Below are 15,590 nucleotides of genomic sequence, written 5' to 3' on the forward strand. Positions count from 1 at the left end.
GCGCTCTCAAGCCTGCTAACCTGTCAGCTCTCTGTGTCTCCGAGCAGATCACTGTCCCCCCGACGGGCGCCACTCCCGTCTGCTGACCTCCGAGTGTGGCCGAGGGTGCTGTGTATTGACGCCGCCCCGTGTGCTGTTTTCCAGGACTTCTTCTTCTACTCTCTCGTCTATGACCCCCAGCAGAAGACCCTCCTGGCTGACAAGGGGGAGATCCGTGTCGGGAACCGGTACCAGGCGGACATCACCGACCTGCTGAAAGAAGGTAAGGTGGGCCGGGGGGCTGGCGGGGAGGGCGGGGGCCTCTGGGTGATGGGATGGGGCGGCAAGCCCCAGGACCCCCAGCAGGAGGGGTCGTCGGACCCTCTCTGGCACCTGGAGATTTTGTTTCCTTCCGTCAGTTGTTTTCATAACCTTTTCGAAGCCCTTTTTCTCTCCCAAAAACTCGTTTGAATGGACCTGCCTCTTTCACTGACTTCTAGCGGGTGGTGCCGTCCGCGAGGCTGAGGTGCATGGGGACGCAGTGCCAGCTCCCCTGCCCTTCAGTCTTTCAGCAGCCCGGGGGTCATGGGCGGGCTTGACCCCCAGCTTCTCAGCCCGTTCTGTCCCCGACCAAGCTGCCCAGGCAGGAACGTGGACCCGCGGTGACCGGCAAGGCCGGTGCTGTCTGGCTTGGGGCGTCGTGTGGCGGGCTTCCTTCTGGGGCCATGTGGCTGAGCCCGGGCCTCTTGGGTGGTGGCCACACCCAGGCAGCTCAGGTTGACCGGGAGCGCGGCGGGGTCCGGGCCTCGTGGCACCCGCCACCTCCCCTCCCCCGCTTCCTTCCTGCGCGGCCCCGTAGTGGCTGTGCGGCAGGCCCGACAGCTGACCCGCGCGCTTGCTCGCCCGGGACGGCGCTCTCTTCGGAGCCTGTGCTCCTGCGGAGCTGGTCCCCTGTGTGCAGGGTCATCCCCGCGTGGCGCCCAGGTGTCCCTAAGGAGCGCGGTGTCCTCCTGGCGAGCGTCCCCAGCACCTGTGGGGCTGCGGGTTGGGCTTGGCTCCCCTGTGGTCTGTGCCTCGGTTTCCCCTGTGCTGTAGAAATGCCGGACGTCCCTTCTTTCCATGGCTGCTGCTCCTTTCGGGGACGCAACTCCTGATCCCCGGAAGCTGGTCCGCTTTCAGCCTGTGTGCGTGTTTCCTGCTGCACACACACGCACACGAGCGCACGCGCGCGCCACACCTCCCACGCGTGTGCATCTTACACACACACACACACACACACACACACACACACACACAGTTGCCTCCCCCGTTGGTTGGTCTTGGTCTCTGTCTCTGTCTTATGGGGGTTCCTGCCACCAGTCGGATGGGAGGAGGAGGGCTAACGGGAAGCACCTGGTGGGGGCGGTTCCCTCTGTTCATGGGTGTCCGGCTCCGTCCCCGGTGGGGCGAGGCCGCCCTTCCCGCCAGCCCTGGCGCTCTGCCCTGTGGTCCTGCCCTGGGACCGCTCGCGTCACTCGTGGGGGCCCCCGCACTTGCGCAGAGTCAGATGCGCTGGCCCAGCTGGTCTCCTGGTGCAGCCCGTCCTCCTGCTGGGCGGGGTGCGCCTGGCACCCAGGCCCCGCTCCAGGGATGGGCATCCTCCAGTGGCCCCATGGGGCCTCCTGGTCTACACCATCCCAGCCAGCCTGGCTGAGGATAAAGGGCCACATCCAGTGGGAAACAGGAGAGGCCACACGGCGGCCACAGGAGAACACTGAGTGGCTGGAACGTCCGAGGACCTTGCTTTCTGGCCAGCCCTGGGTGCTTGGCGGGAGGACGCGTCTCTGGGTGCCCCGGGGAAGCCCTGCCTGCAGCCCCAGGGCCAGGGGCGGCATCCCTACAGCCCTTCCTCCTCCCGACCCCTGGGCTGCTGGGGCGAGGTGGGGTCGGCCTAGGCCTCAGTTCCCTGTTCTCCTCCTGGAGCCTGGACCCTTCCCGGCGGGTGAAGCTGTGCCCCTGCCTTGGACACGTGAGACGTCTGCAGGGTGCACCAGCGGGCGTGGGCGCCAGCTGGGGCCACAGCTAGCTGTGCCCGTGGCTCTGGGCTCAGTTGCCCGGCAGTCGCTGGGGGCTGGTCGCGGCCTGCAGACCTTGGATCCAGGAGTGGGGGCCCTGCCTTCCTTGGTACCCACTGTCCCTGGGGAGGGCTCTCCGTGCCGAGTCACCACCAGGAAGGAGCCTACCCACGACACCGGGAAAATCCCACCTGTGCTCGTCCTACAGATGCAGCCCCCAGGACCCTGACCCCTCAGATCTCTTCGTTCCCACCCCCGGGTCGGTCTGCAGTGCAGGGCTTCTCTCCTGTGAGCCTCCGGCCCGGCGCCGTCCCCTGGAGCCTAGCAGGGCCTGACCTTCCCCAGGGCGAGGGAGCACGTGTTTCCTTGGTGACTTCCGGCCGTGCCTGGCCCTGCATGACCGCGCTCGCACAGGGCTCCCGCGGGCTTGCTGAGTGCCGTGAGGGGTCCTGCCCTGGGTCTGGAAGTTGGTCGCCACGGAGGGCAACAGAGGCTGAGAGGGTCTGCAGACGTGCAGGCGGAGTGCCTGAGCTGAGCGGGGTTGTGACCTCGGGGCAGGCGTTCTCTGGACCCTCGTGCTGGCCTCGTCTGCCCCTTGCTGCCTGGAGCACGTGACAGGTAGCGCTTGGCATGGGCAGCTGCCCAGGAGAGAAGCCCTCCTGGCCGGGCCCTGAGCCCCATGCCCACCGCATACAGGGTGAGGAGTGGGGCTCCCGCCTGCAGAGGGAAGAGGCCCCAAGACGGAGGCTTTTGACGCCGAGGGCGCCCTTGGGTGGCAGGCGTGGGTCCGCACTGAGTTGACATCAGTGTCCTCGTTGTGGCGGGGCTGCCGCTGGGGGCTGGGCGCAGCCGCGCCCCACCCCGCAGAGCCTCAGAGGAAAGAGCTGATTGATCAGGTCCGAGCCGCTGCGCCCCTCTGTCCAGCTGGCTGTGCTCCCTGGGCCCTCCCGACGGCACCTCTTCAAGCTCCTCGACAGGGGCCGCGGGCTGCCAGCCCCAGGCGCCCACTGTTTCCAGAGGTGAAGGCCGTCGTGTGTGGAGCGTGCCCTGGAGCTCCGGGCCCGACCGCCCCGTGCGTGCGCGCCTGCCCGCGTGTGTGCGCACGCGCGCTGTCGCCTCGTCCCTGGGCTCACGCGCCCTCCCAGCCCGCTCCCCGCCTCAGCGGCCTGGTCCCTCGTCCAACCCTGGGCTCCAGACGGAGCCGCGGGGGTCTTCTCACGGCCGCGGTGTTCTCACCGCGCGGTGTTTCGTCCTCCTAGGCGAGGAGGACGGCCGAGACCAGGCCAAGCTGGAGACCAAGGTGTGGGAGGTTCACAACCCGCTGGTGGACAAGCAGATCGACCAGTTCCTGGTGGTGGCCCGGTGAGTTCTGGGCTGGGGCGGCCACGTCCTGCCTGACCCCCGGGCACAAGCCGGCACGGGGCCTGAGCCACTGCCCCACCCCTGCGGTGGGCGTCGGGACGCCTGTCCTACAGGGCATCCCCCAGTGAAGGGCCTGGGAGGTTAGAGGGTCCGGGGCCCTGCTCTGTTGAGATCCCCTCGTGGCTCCTAGGGAGGCCTGCAGGGTGGGGCCTGGCCCTTCCCTGAAGGTGGAGCCGGCTCTGGGGGGCTGCTGGGTCCCTGGGTCCAGGAGGCAGCCCAACCCGTGGACCTCAGGGGCCGCCCACCAGCCGAGGCCAAGTAAGCCGGCCGCAGATGGGGGCTCTTTCCCCGGACGGTAGGGCGGGACAGAGGTGCTTGCTCGTCCGGCTCCGGGACCGGGCAGATGTGGCCTGGAGGCGTGGGGCCTCCTGGGCACAAAGGGGCAGCCCTCCGAGGAGCAGCTTCTGCCCAGGCCAGCCCCCCAGGGGTCCCTGGGCTGGGACAGCAGGAGGGGAGCTCCTGCGAGCACAGGGGGGCCACACGCCCAGAAGGCGCCTGGGCCGGGTGCCGTCGGAAACAGTGTAGGAATGGGGTCCTGAGCCTCAGGACCTGAAGGCTGTCTGTTGTAAGAAGAGGTCTGCAAAGTCTCAGAAACGACGTCCCCGCGCTCCAGACCACAGTGTTCTGTCCCGAGACAGCCGAGTCTGGACGCCTCTGCGTGTCTGGCTTGGTCCGGCCGCGCCTCCTGCTTGTCCGCTCCAGTGGTCAGCGTCTCTCCTCCTCCCCAGCTCCGTGGGCACCTTTGCACGCGCCCTGGACTGCAGCAGCTCTGTCCGGCAGCCCAGCCTGCACATGAGCGCCGCGGCCGCCTCTCGGGACATCACCCTGGTAAGTGAGAGGGCCACCGGGCCTCAGATCAGCACCCGCTCCCCGGGTGGCACGGCGCAGGGCTCTCACTGCCCCGTGTGGTGACCCTGTCTCATGCTGGTGAGAGGCTGCCGGCCGGCACGTGGTCAGGCCCTACTGGGCCCTTGCTGGGCTGCGGCCGCACGTCCTCAGCCCGCCCTTCTCTTTCCACACTTGCCACCTCAGAGGCAGCGGCATCTCCCAGAGGACGGCTCGTGCCCTAGGCCGGCCCCTCCTGCCCAGGGCACTTTGGCCCTGGGGCCAGTCACCCACCGTCTGCTGGCTGAGCCACCCCCTCCTGGAGCCCCGCCCCTGCCGAAGTGGGCCTGGGAGCACACCTGCTCCCCTCTTCTGCTCCGAGCAGCCTGGCCTCTCCCTGTGCTCTCCCCAGAGGCCCCCCCGCCCGAGACTGGAGACTGTCCTCATCCCCTCCCGCGCGGCCCGGGTGTGCGGGGCGGGGCGGGGCCGCTGCAGCTCTGGGGCCCGGGCGACCCGCCTCTCCCACCGCAGTTCCACGCCATGGACACGCTGCACAGGAGCCTGTACGATGTCGCCAAGGCCATCTCGGCCCTGGTGCCGCAGGGCGGGCCCGTCCTCTGCAGGGACGAGATGGAAGAGTGGTCGGCCTCGGAGGCCAGCCTTTTCGAGGAGGCTCTGGAGAAGTACGGGAAGGATTTCACTGACATTCAGCAAGACTTTGTGAGTACCGGGGCGCAGGTTCAGGGCCCTGCTGTGCCCGCCGGGCCGCCGTTTTTCCCTCCCCTTGTCTGTTAGTGGCTCCGGAGGAAACGCCCAAGGCCGCCTGCCGGGGCCTGGGCTGTGCCACCAAGGCGAGGGTCCGTGCTGGTGTCGCTGGGGTCCTCGCCGGGCCTTGTTTGACTTGGTTCGTTTGGCTGTGTTGGTTGTTCTTAAGTGGCCGAGCGTCTCCGTGTACGTCCTTACTTTGTGTTCTTTGCAAGTGTCCACCAGTGAGCCTGTGGGGATTCCAGCACCGGCAGGGCCTGTGCCCTCAGGGGCCCCTCCTGCCCTTACAGCCCCTGAAATACACTTGAACTCATCTGAAAGGAGGCCAACTGGTGGTCACTCAGAAGAGCGCGCCGGTGCAGAGAGGGCGGCAGGGGCGGCCGGGCCGGCCTGACCGCGAGCGCCTAGGAGGGGCCGGGATGCAGCGGCCTCGCCGGCATCTGACTCTGAGCAGCACCTCTTCAGTAACGGACGAGGCTGATGCCACAGGACCCACGTCGGAAGGCAGACGGCGCTACTGAGGGTGGAGAAGCAGTGTCGGTCCCCAGAGGCCATCAGAGGGACCCGCGCGGCCCCTGGTGCCGTGGACACAGGCCGAGCCCAGACAGCCGGTCCCCTGTGCGAGGCAGATACGCGGAACGCACTGAAAACCTAAGCAGAGCAGCAAGGCCTCCTCACAGGGAAACAAGCGCAGCGAGGAGGCGGGCGGGACATAAAGCGCTCAGCTCGCCACGCCTCCCGCACGTCCCGTCCCGGGCCCGGTGCGCGCAGAGTCCGAATTGTCGACGCGCCCGGGCGGACGTCCTGGGAGAATCCGCGCCGCGGGACGCGCCTGAGACGGGCCCGGAGGTGGCGTGGAAACGCAGGGGGCGGGGTGGCAGCGGCAAGACTCTGACGGCCACCCTGGACTCACAGGCAGCCAGTGGAGCCCAGAGGTGGCGCCCGCACAGCGGGGGAGCAGAGTGATCGCGAGGACGTACCGGGGGAAGCGTTGCAGCCCACGGTCGTGGGTGGGGCTGGTGTCTGGGCGTCCAGCGCCTTGCGCGAGGCACGGCGGGGCCGCTAACCCCACCCAGGAGGGGGCCCCCACCACCGACCGAGCAGGGCAGAGGTGCCGGAACCGGGGAGGAAGCTTTTGCGTTGAATGGAGTGTGCCTGAGAGGGAGAGAGAGAGGGCGAGGCCCGAGAGGGGCCCTGACGCGGGCTTGGGGGAGGCTCGCCCCCTCCTGGGTGGGGTTAGCGGCCCCGCCGTGCCCCCGCCCGCCCCCTGACGTGCCCCTCTCCCCCCAGCTCCCCTGGAAGTCGCTCACCAGCATCATCGAGTACTACTACATGTGGAAGACCACCGACAGATACGTGCAGCAGGTGAGGGCCCGGCCTGGGCGGGGGCCGAGGGGTCCTGTGGGAACTTAGGGTGAGGGGGCAGCGTGGGGACTGGGGGATCCCCTCTCCAGACCCACCTGCTGGCTGCCCTGACCCTTTGTTCTGTGTTTGAAGAAACGCTTGAAAGCAGCTGAAGCGGAGAGCAAGTTAAAGCAAGTTTATATCCCCAACTAGTAAGTACGCCCCCCACGGCGCCGTCCCCGCGTCCCACGTGGCCCCGTGGTGCCGTCCTGGCTGAGTCCTAGAGAGAGTCGGGGGCCTGTCATCGAAGCCCGTGGTGGCCCGGGGGCAGAGGTGGGGGCAGCATAGGGTATCAGGACTGGACCCCGCCCGGCCTGGGGTTCAACTCTGAGCTGAGCTAAGCGCAGGCAGATGGAGCTGGGGTGTCGACAAGGTGGGAGCTGCTTCTAGAACTCGAGGGGAGAAAGATCACACACCCTCAGGCAGGGGTCAGCGTCTGCCCTGTGGCCAGGCAGGTCTGGACTGGGGCTGCCGGGCCCCAGAGCCGCGCGCCCAGGGCTTGGTGGTCCCGTGACGTCTCCCTTCTCTCCCTTCCTTACCCAAGTAACAAGCCAAACCCGAACCAGATCAGCGTCAATAACGTCAAGGCAGGCGTGGTGAACGGTGCCGGGGCGCCAGGCCAGAGCCCTGGGGCCGGCCGGGCCTGCGAGAGCTGTTACAGTAAGTGCCCCGCCCGGCATCCGGGTGCCCCTAGCCCACAGCCCTGGGCGCCCCTGCACTGCCCTGGGGCCCAGCCTGGGGGCGGTGGCCACGCCCTGCCGGGGAAGCCCTCTCTGGGAGCACCGGGTGCCCGGGCCCACAGGGTGGGGGGTGGGCGCGGGCGGGCGACAGCTGTGTAATGCTCTCTGCCGTCACTGGTTCTGCTTAAGAATCCGTCTATTTCCAACTTTGTTGTCCGTAGCCACCCAGTCTTACCAGTGGTATTCTTGGGGTCCCCCTAACATGCAGTGTCGCCTCTGCGCGTCTTGTTGGACATATTGGAAGAAATATGGTGGCTTGAAAATGCCAACCCGGTTAGATGGAGAGAGGCCAGGACCCAACCGCAGTAACATGGTAAGTCGGTCCCCCCCACCCTGCCCCAGCGCACGCCCCGCGGTCCGGCCCGCGGTCATGGCGCTGTGTTGGGGCGGCTCGCCCCCTTCCGCAGAGCCCCCACGGCATCCCAGCCCGGAGCAGCGGGAGCCCCAAGTTTGCCATGAAGACGAGACAGGCCTTCTACCTGCACACCACCAAGCTCACGCGGATCGCCCGGCGCCTGTGCCGTGAGATCCTGCGCCCGTGGCATGCCGCCCGGCACCCCTACATGCCCATCAACAGTGCGGCCATCAAGGCTGAGTGTGAGCGTCCCTGCGGGAGGGGCGCTGGCGGGGCTGCTGGGGACGGGGTGTGCAGCCCCCGCGGGAGCTCTTACCCAGGCCTCGCACCCCACAGGCACGGCACGGCTGCCCGGAGCCTCTCAGAGCCCGCTGGTGCTAAAGCAGGCCGCGCGGAAGCCCCTGGAGGCCGTCCTGCGGCACCTCGGTGAGCCTGCTCTCCTCCAGCGCAGCCCCGGCCCCCGGCTGCCGCATCCCTCACCCCCCCGGGGTCCCAGCCTCTCCCCAGCCTGCTCCCCTCGCCCCTGCAGTCCCCAGGGGTCTGGGTCGGGTGCACCGGCTCTTGCGATGCCTCTGAGCCTGGATCGGCGTCTCCCGCGGGGCCCCAGGGCAGGGTCACGGCTGGGTGGGAGACGTGCACGCCTAGGCAGCAGCCTGTAGGGAGGGGCCTCGTGGCCTGGGGAGCCTGCGCACTTCGGCCCCGCCCGGCTTGTTCCTGGGACTCAGCCAGGGGCTTGGGCGAGGGGGGGCGGCGGCCCTTGGCTTGGCTGGGCGTGGCTGGGTGGACTCGGTCCCCCCAGCGGTGGGGGCGGCATTCCCTTCGTGAGGGACGTTCCAGAACCGTGAGCCAGGCGCGCTCCCAGCAGACACAGGTGGCTTTGGCTGCACTTGCCGTCTGGAGGCTCGGTCCTGGGGCTGGCCTCGCCCCGGCCCATGGGAGGAGGTGGTCTCTGTTCCCTGCGAGCCCCTCAGGGCTGTGGGGCCTTGGCAGGTGTGAGCCCGTGCCTTCCAGGCCGGCGCTCGTGGGCTCGTCCTCGGCCAGCCAGCTGGGCCGTTAAAACTCATCGTCTGGCTAGTGGCCAGCCCTGTGCCGTCAGCTCCGGTGGCCGCTGAGTGGACCCGCTTGTTTATGGGTGTCTGGAGCCTGTAAGCTGCCGGTGGTCACCGGTGTTGCGGCCCTTCGGCCAGGGCTGAGGAGCCAAGGAGCCCGGCCCCAGCAGCTGTCCCCGCTCGCAGGATGCCCGGGGGTGCCGGACTGCGGTGCCCTCCCGGGCCCTGGTCGCCATGGGCCTGGGCTCTGGCAGCCCACAGTCGGGCGGCAGGGCTGCTGCCGAGGGCCCGCAGTGCGCCCACCTGCCCGCGTTGCCTCTGCAGAGACCCACCCCCGCCCCCCGAAGCCCGACCCCGTGAAGAGCGTGTCCGGCGTGCTCGGCGGCCTGACCCCGGCCAAGTCGGCCCCCGTCATCAACAACGGCTCCCCTACCATCCTGGGCAAGAGGAGCTATGAGCAGCACAACGGGGTGGACGGTGAGTCCGGCGGGGCCTTGGGCTTGGCCAGCACGGCCTGTGGCCCCGGGGCACCCGACCCTGGCCCCCGCCGCGCCCGCGCCCGCTGACCGTGTGTTCTCTCCTCTCTCCTGCCGCCGGGCGCTGCCAGGCAACGTGAAGAAGCGCCTCTTGATGCCCAGTAGGGGTAAGGCCCAGCCCTCCGCGCGTGCCTGTGTGTGCTGTGCTCACGCGTGCGCGGCGGACGGCTCAGGGCACGTCCAAGGGCAGTCCACGCGGGCTGGGCCGCACCCTGCTGCCCCGGCTCCTCCCAATTCACCTGTCGCTCGGCAAAGACCGGAGCGCTGCCCCTCGGGCCCCCAGCTTGCCCAACGCTGTCTCCTGCCCCGGGGCCTCCGGCTCGCGGGCCACCCCTCCTTCCGGGCCCAGCGCCGGTCAGTGGACTGTCCTCGCTCCGGCGGCCCTGGTGCCCCCGCCGCCCACCTGTACCGTCTGCTGTCGTGCTGCGACTGTCCGCGTGCCGCCAGCCTCAGCTTGCGTGGCCGCCTGCTCTGTGCTTGCAACCCTGCCTGTGCCCCTGCCCCAGTAGGGGGCTTTGGGACCCTGGTCTCCTTGGGGGGCAGGTGGGACAGAGCTGTGGCATGGCCGGCATGGCTGGGTGGGGGTCGGCGAGGCCCGGGTGGACGCTCAGGTCAGGGCCCCGCATGGAGGCGCGCCCAGGGCTGAGGGTCCCAGAGCTGAGGCAGCAGTAGTGCCCTCTCCTGAGCGAGGTGGGATGCTCGTGGGGTGTGTGCTAGGGCAGCCCTCTGTGGGACCCTCCTGCCGTCGGCGCCTCTGGAATGTGGCTCCTCTCACCTGCCCAGGGCCCGGCTTCTGCCCCCTCAGCTGGTGGTGGGGTGTTCGTGGGCTGGGGCTGCTCTAGGAGGGTGTAGCCACTGTGGCAGTGTGGGATGTGTCAGACCTGGGTGTCCCAGGGCCCCCCAGGGGTCTGCCTGCGGCCGGACCCGTGTGTGTGTTGTGGGGGGGAGGTGAACAGGGAAGCAGCTGAAGGGAAGAACGTGGCAAGTGCACTCGGAGCCCCTCCTGCCAGCCCCTCGTGATGGCAAGGTCGGGTCGGGTGTGGGTACCCCAGTTCCATGGGGCAGCCAGCATGGACACGTCCGGAGCCCTCCCCAAGCTCAGGACTGGAGGACTACTGGCCCCAGGGGTCTGGCTGAGGCTTGGCTGTCCTGGGATCTGTGGGAGGTGGGCCGGACGTGGGGACACGGGAGGTAGCAGCGGCCACCCGGCCCAGCCCTGTCCCCTGGACCCTCCCTCTTTCGGCTGAGGGTCAGCCGGTGGTACTGGTGCCGGGTCCTGCCATCTCAGCCCATCTGGACACAGGCTCTCGCCTGCACCAGGCCCCGCCCCCCCGCCCTGGCTGCCTCACCCACGACCCTGCGGTCCCAGCAGCGGGGCTGGCTGCTCGCCTGCCCCTGCGACAGGTGCCCTGGGGATGGTCTGATCACACCCACAGGAGGGGGTGGGGGCCGTGTGCTCACCAGCAGGCAGCTTTGGGCTTTGTGGTCCGACCTGTGAAAAGGCCGTTGGTTAGCGGGAGGGATGAGATCGTTTTGCTTCTGTCGGGTTTTCCGAGATCGATGTGCTTCCAGACCTATCTGCTTCAGCCCCAGCGTGCAGATCCCGGGTGGGGATGTCGGGGGCTGCGCACGAGCCCTGGGAGGAGGCCACAGCTGGCTTCCTGGGGTGCTGTGGGGCAGCGGGGGCAGCAGCGGGTGGCGGGAGCTGGGTCTGGGCGAGGCCCGGCCTCTGGCACCGGTGGGGCCTTAATGGGCTGACAGGCCCGCGGATGCATCTGCGGCTGCATCCGCCCTCTGGGCCTGCCGCACGCACGTGCTCCCCTGTAACGCTGACCGTGTGCTTTCTTTCCTCCGCCACCCATCCCTCTGGTAGGCACCTACCTGGGTAAGTAGCACGGGGCCTCGAGGGCTGCAGGCCGGGTGCCACGGCCCCTCCCTCTGCCCTGCCGGGGTCGGGGTACTCCAAGTTAGGAGGCTGTTTGCAAAGGGGAGGGCTGGACAGCTCTTCTCTGCTCGTCAGGAGACGAACCGTGGCCAAGGGGCACTTTGGGGAGGAGCTGGTCCCGGGAGGCCTCTGGCAGGACGCAGGTGGTGGGGACCAGCCCTCATGGGTGCGTGCTCCCACGGCCGCCCACAGGCTCGCCCCACGTGTGTCTGGGAGCCACAGGCCTCGGGCGCCGGTTGGGAGTGTGGACTGAGACCTGGGACGGCGTCTTTCCCCAGTCGCTGGCAGCTGCTTGTGGCTCCAGACCCCCGGCCATGGGGTGGAAGCGCTGGAACCCTGGCCAGAGCCTGGCCTACTGGCCACTCGTAGGAGCTTCTATCAGCTCCTCCCTGGGTGGCTGGCCCCAGGGTTTGCGATGGGGGCTGGGGGCCCCTCGGGAGGAAGCCCAGGGTGGCCCGGCCTCCTGGGGTCTGAGTGGTGCTGCCCGGGGAGTGGCCGCCTTGCAGAGGGGCTCCCCGGCGCCACTGTATTTATACCCACTGTAGACCAGGCCCCGGTTGTCGCGGCCCAGTCAAGGGAGCGAGCTCAGATCCGAGACTCCGGGTCCCCACCCAGAGAGCGCCACCTGGGTGTGGGCTGTGGCTCTGGGGGGACCTGGGCCCAGGTCTCCTGCGTCTCGGCTGCGGGTCCTCAGCGAGTGTGTCGAGTGCAGGACGTGCCTTGCCTCGGACCTCACAGCCTGTTCTCCTCCCTCTTGTCAGGTTTGGCGAATCACGGACAGACCAGGCACATGGTGAGAGGGAGGGCCCCCGTCCTCCACACTCGTACACGCGTGTGTTCCCACAGCTCCCGCGGGCCTTCGGGGGAGGCCCCCCAGCCCTGCCAGGCACTGCACGGGAGCATCTGGGAGGCCCAGTGGGACCAGAGGAGGGGCAGGCGGCGGGTCTCCATGGGCCTCGGAGGGCCCCCTCCCCTCCCGGGGTGGCCAGGCCTCCATACTCCCCGCTGGGACCGCCACCTCGGGCTTTCTGGGTGCCCACGTGGAGGCCCCGGGCTGACCCCTGGCGCCTCCCCACCGCAGGGACCAAGCCGGAACCTGCTGCTCAACGGGAAGGCGTACCCCACCAAGGTGCGGCTGATCCGGGGGGGCTCCCTGCCCCCCGTCAAGCGGCGGCGGATGAACTGGATCGACGCCCCCGATGACGTGTTCTACATGGCCACCGAGGAGACCAGGTGGGGCCTCCAGGGCCAGCGGCGGGCAGGGGGCAGGGGCTACCGTGTCCGTGTCTCTCGTCCGCGTCACTCGGTGTCTCGATCACAGGAAGATCCGCAAGCTGCTCTCGTCCTCCGAGACCAAGCGCGCGGCCCGCAGGCCCTACAAGCCCATCGCCCTGCGCCCCAGCCAGACCCTGCCGCTGCGGCCGGCCCCGCCAGCGCCCGTCAACGACGAGCCCATCGTCATCGAGGACTAGGCGCCGCCCGCCTGCCCGCAAGGCCCTCCAGCCGCAGACCGCGCCCGCCCGCCACCCGCCCGCCGCCCCGCCGCCCGGTTTCGGTAGTGCCCCCGCCCGCCCGCCCCCCCCCCCCGCCCCCCTGCAGAGAGACTGCTCCTCGGCCCCCAGCGGGGGGGAAGCGCCACCTAACTTACTCCAGGGCCACCGAGGAGTCACCTTTTTAGCTTGTGTTTACTTTTTGGCCGGAGCGGAGCTGAGGGGCCGCCCCTGCGCTCGCCCTGCGACGCGGGCCTGCGGGCCGGCCGGGAGTTTCCTTGTGTTCTGTTGAAGGTGCCATTTTAAATTTTATTTTTATTACTTTTTTTGTAGATGAATTTAAGCTCTGTAACTTACACCTGGAATGTTAGGATCGGTGTGGCCAGTGGCCAGCCGAGCTGCCTGGTGGGGTTGGCCCCTTGTCTTTTCAAGTAATTTTCATATTAAAAAAAAACAAAGAAAAAAAACTCATAAAAACAAAAAATCCAACTAGCCCTTTCCGTGTCTTTTGTCCCCAGTCCTCTCCCTGTCTTGGGCCCACCTCACCCTCAGGGCAGAGCCGGTGCTCCCAGCCTGGGCTCCCCCGGCCCGCCACGGGGGAGGACGCTCAGGGAGAGGCACTGGAGAGCAGCGCGTGGCAGGCCTGGCCCGCATACCTGCCTCCCGGAGGCCCTGGCCCAATGCCCACCACCTGGCCCTGGGAGCAGGGAGAGGTCCAGCCAGGGCTCACTGGTGCTTACTCGGTGGCGGGGGGGGGGGGGGGGGTGGGGCGGAGACCCCCTGTGTCTGTTCAAGGCAGGGGGTGGTCTGGACCTGGCCTGGGACCCAGACTGGCAGGTGCCTGGCTTCCGTCGGGGCAGCCAGCATAGCTGGGTCAGCCGGCCGGCCAGCCTGCTCCTGGCAGAGCCCTGCCCCAGCTGTCTGCGGGTTTTTGCCAGGAACTGCAGGGCCACCCCTAGCAGGTGTGGAGTTTCCACAGGGAGAGTTTGCTCAGATTTCAGCAAGTCCGCTCTCAGACATCCTGCCTCTGCTGGCCCCCCGCACAGCCGCTCAGGGCCCAGGGGACAGGTGTGGCCAGGCCGCTGTGGGGAGGGGTCTGGGAGCCACGCTAACCTCCGCCAGCCGAGGGGGTCAGCGAGGCCCTCCCCAAGGGGCTCCCCTCCCTGAGCTCTGCCTCCTGTGCCTCCAGCCCCACTGTGACGCGTGGGCATCTCAGCTGGGGAACTGAAATAGAAACCACCCTGCTCCCTCGCTGGAGACAGATAAGGGGCGTCCTGGCCTTCCAGGACCCAGCTGCAGGGCCCCGCAGGGTGGCGGGCCAGGGTGTCAGAGGAGTGGCTGTGGCGCCCCCCCCCCCCCCCCCCCCCCCCCCCCGCCCACCCACAGCCAATTCTAACCTGCAGTCCTGGCACCACCCCTTGCTGCCCCTGCTGCCCCAGGGCTTCGTTGCAGTGTCAGCTGAGGTGCGGTGCGGGGGTGGGGGTGGGGGGGGTGGGATGAGGCCGGGCTGGTGACCTTGAGAAAGACACTAGCTTCCTCCAGGGCCTTTTCCAGTCCTGGGGCCTGAGGATGGGGTGGGGTGGGGTGGGGATGGAAGGGGAGGGTTCTCCCCAGGCCCGGGTACTGACTTCCCTTCCCCCAACCTGGCCCTCCCCCCAGGCTGGTCGAGATCGCTGTCCCAAGGACAGGCAGGCCCTGCGGAGAGCCAGGAGCCGGGGGTCCCCCGCCCCCACCCCAGCACTGTGCTGGCAGGGCCCGGGCTGCGTGTCCACCTCTCCGCTGCTTGGGGGTCAGAGCCAAGGCTTAGCGGCGGGGTGGGAGGCGGGTGTGGGCGGGGCGAGCAAGGTCTTGGGTGCCCAGGAGTGTTTGCCAGCTTTGGTCTGTTCTCGTGGGCCTGGCAGGGGGCTGTAGCCGTCTCTTCCACAACCCCCAGGGCCAGGGCCATCTTAGGGGGACAAGAGTCCCCACAAGGGACTCAGCCTGGACGCCTGCCCACCGCTGGGCGCAGCCCTGGGGGCCCTGTGGGAGAGCGAGACTGGGCTCCTGCGTGTGCCATTTGCCAGCGCTGCGGCCCTAGGGGAGGGGCCTGCCTGGCCACGTCGGGGCGGGCCCTGCCTGCTTCCCGCGAACTGGCCTGCTCGCCAGGAGCTGGCCCGGCCTGCGCCTGCCCCACGGCCTGCTCGCCAGGAGCGGGCCCGGCCCGCTTCCCGCGAACTTACCGTCCTCACCCAGCCCCACGGCCTGCGCCTGCCCCACGGCCTGCTCGCCAGGAGCTGGCCCGGCCTGCGCCTGCCCCATGGCCTGCGCCTGCCCCAGTCTCTAGCCCTCAGTGGCCTCAGAGGCAGGTACCGCTGCTCTGTGTCCCGCGATCTGTGCCCCTTCCCGCCAGGCCCACAGCAGCCCCGGTGCCATCAGCCCAGGCACTGCAGCTGGGCGGCAGGGCACCTGCGCTGCCCCACTCTCCCCTCCCTGGCTCCAGGGCATCTGGCCAGGGCCCAGTGCCATTCCTTTGCTCCACCCCCATTCACTCTCCAAGCTGGGCGACACCAGAGCCCAACCAGTCCGCCCTCCACAGCAGTCCTGCAAATTTCAGGGGCGGGGTGGAGTCACGGAGGCTGATGCCCCGGGGGTCCCCGGGGGCTCCCAAGCTACAGAGGAGGTGGTAACAGGTGCCAAGTGGGGGGCAGTGGGCCCATGAATTATTCAGAGACACCGGACACCCAGCCTGAGCCAGGAGCGGGTTGTGAATGACTGACCTGCAGGCCACCTTGTCCAAGAAGGGGGGCCTGCTGAGGCCTCCCCTCTGGTCTCTGCCCTGGCTGGCTCGGGGCCAGAGCCCGCGTGCGAAGGGAGAGAGGGCCGGCCGGGCTGGTCAGTTAGGCCTGAGGGGGGCCACATGTTTCTGGGCTGTTGTCCTCACTCACGGAAATGGCACTGGCTGAAGGGTGTGAGTGCAAATGGGTGGGGGCACCGCTGGGAGCAGGGCCGCGGCAGGGCTGCCATGAAACTGCCCTGTGAGACCGGCT

General features: G+C 68.8%; 1 protein-coding gene across 6 annotated transcripts in view; it reads left to right on the forward strand.

Moving 5' to 3' along the window:
- Positions 1–12,645, forward strand: part of MTA1 (metastasis associated 1) — a 37,646-nt gene extending 25,001 nt beyond the window's left edge. For 4 of the 6 annotated variants that reach the window (XM_032621353.1, XM_032621354.1, XM_032621355.1 and 1 more), the window contains 16 exons: positions 145–262; positions 3,293–3,395; positions 4,184–4,283; positions 4,812–5,000; positions 6,336–6,410; positions 6,543–6,601; positions 6,994–7,109; positions 7,351–7,502; positions 7,597–7,786; positions 7,881–7,970; positions 8,918–9,070; positions 9,201–9,236; positions 11,003–11,014; positions 11,836–11,867; positions 12,156–12,307; positions 12,396–12,645. In XM_032621353.1, the coding sequence (XP_032477244.1) occupies positions 145–262; positions 3,293–3,395; positions 4,184–4,283; positions 4,812–5,000; positions 6,336–6,410; positions 6,543–6,601; positions 6,994–7,109; positions 7,351–7,502; positions 7,597–7,786; positions 7,881–7,970; positions 8,918–9,070; positions 9,201–9,236; positions 11,003–11,014; positions 11,836–11,867; positions 12,156–12,307; positions 12,396–12,546 (1,728 nt within the window). In that variant the 3' untranslated portion in view covers positions 12,547–12,645. Of the gene's footprint in view, positions 1–144; positions 263–3,292; positions 3,396–4,183; positions 4,284–4,811; positions 5,001–6,335; positions 6,411–6,542; positions 6,602–6,993; positions 7,110–7,350; positions 7,503–7,596; positions 7,787–7,880; positions 7,971–8,917; positions 9,071–9,200; positions 9,237–11,002; positions 11,015–11,835; positions 11,868–12,155; positions 12,308–12,395 lie in introns of those variants that run through there. The other 2 variants (XM_032621352.1, XM_032621356.1) reach the window with 2 other exon arrangements.
- The last annotated feature ends 2,945 nt before the right edge of the window (positions 12,646–15,590 follow it).

Source organism: Phocoena sinus, chromosome 2 (genome assembly GCF_008692025.1).
Source record: "Phocoena sinus isolate mPhoSin1 chromosome 2, mPhoSin1.pri, whole genome shotgun sequence".
Lineage (NCBI taxonomy): Eukaryota > Metazoa > Chordata > Mammalia > Artiodactyla > Phocoenidae > Phocoena > Phocoena sinus.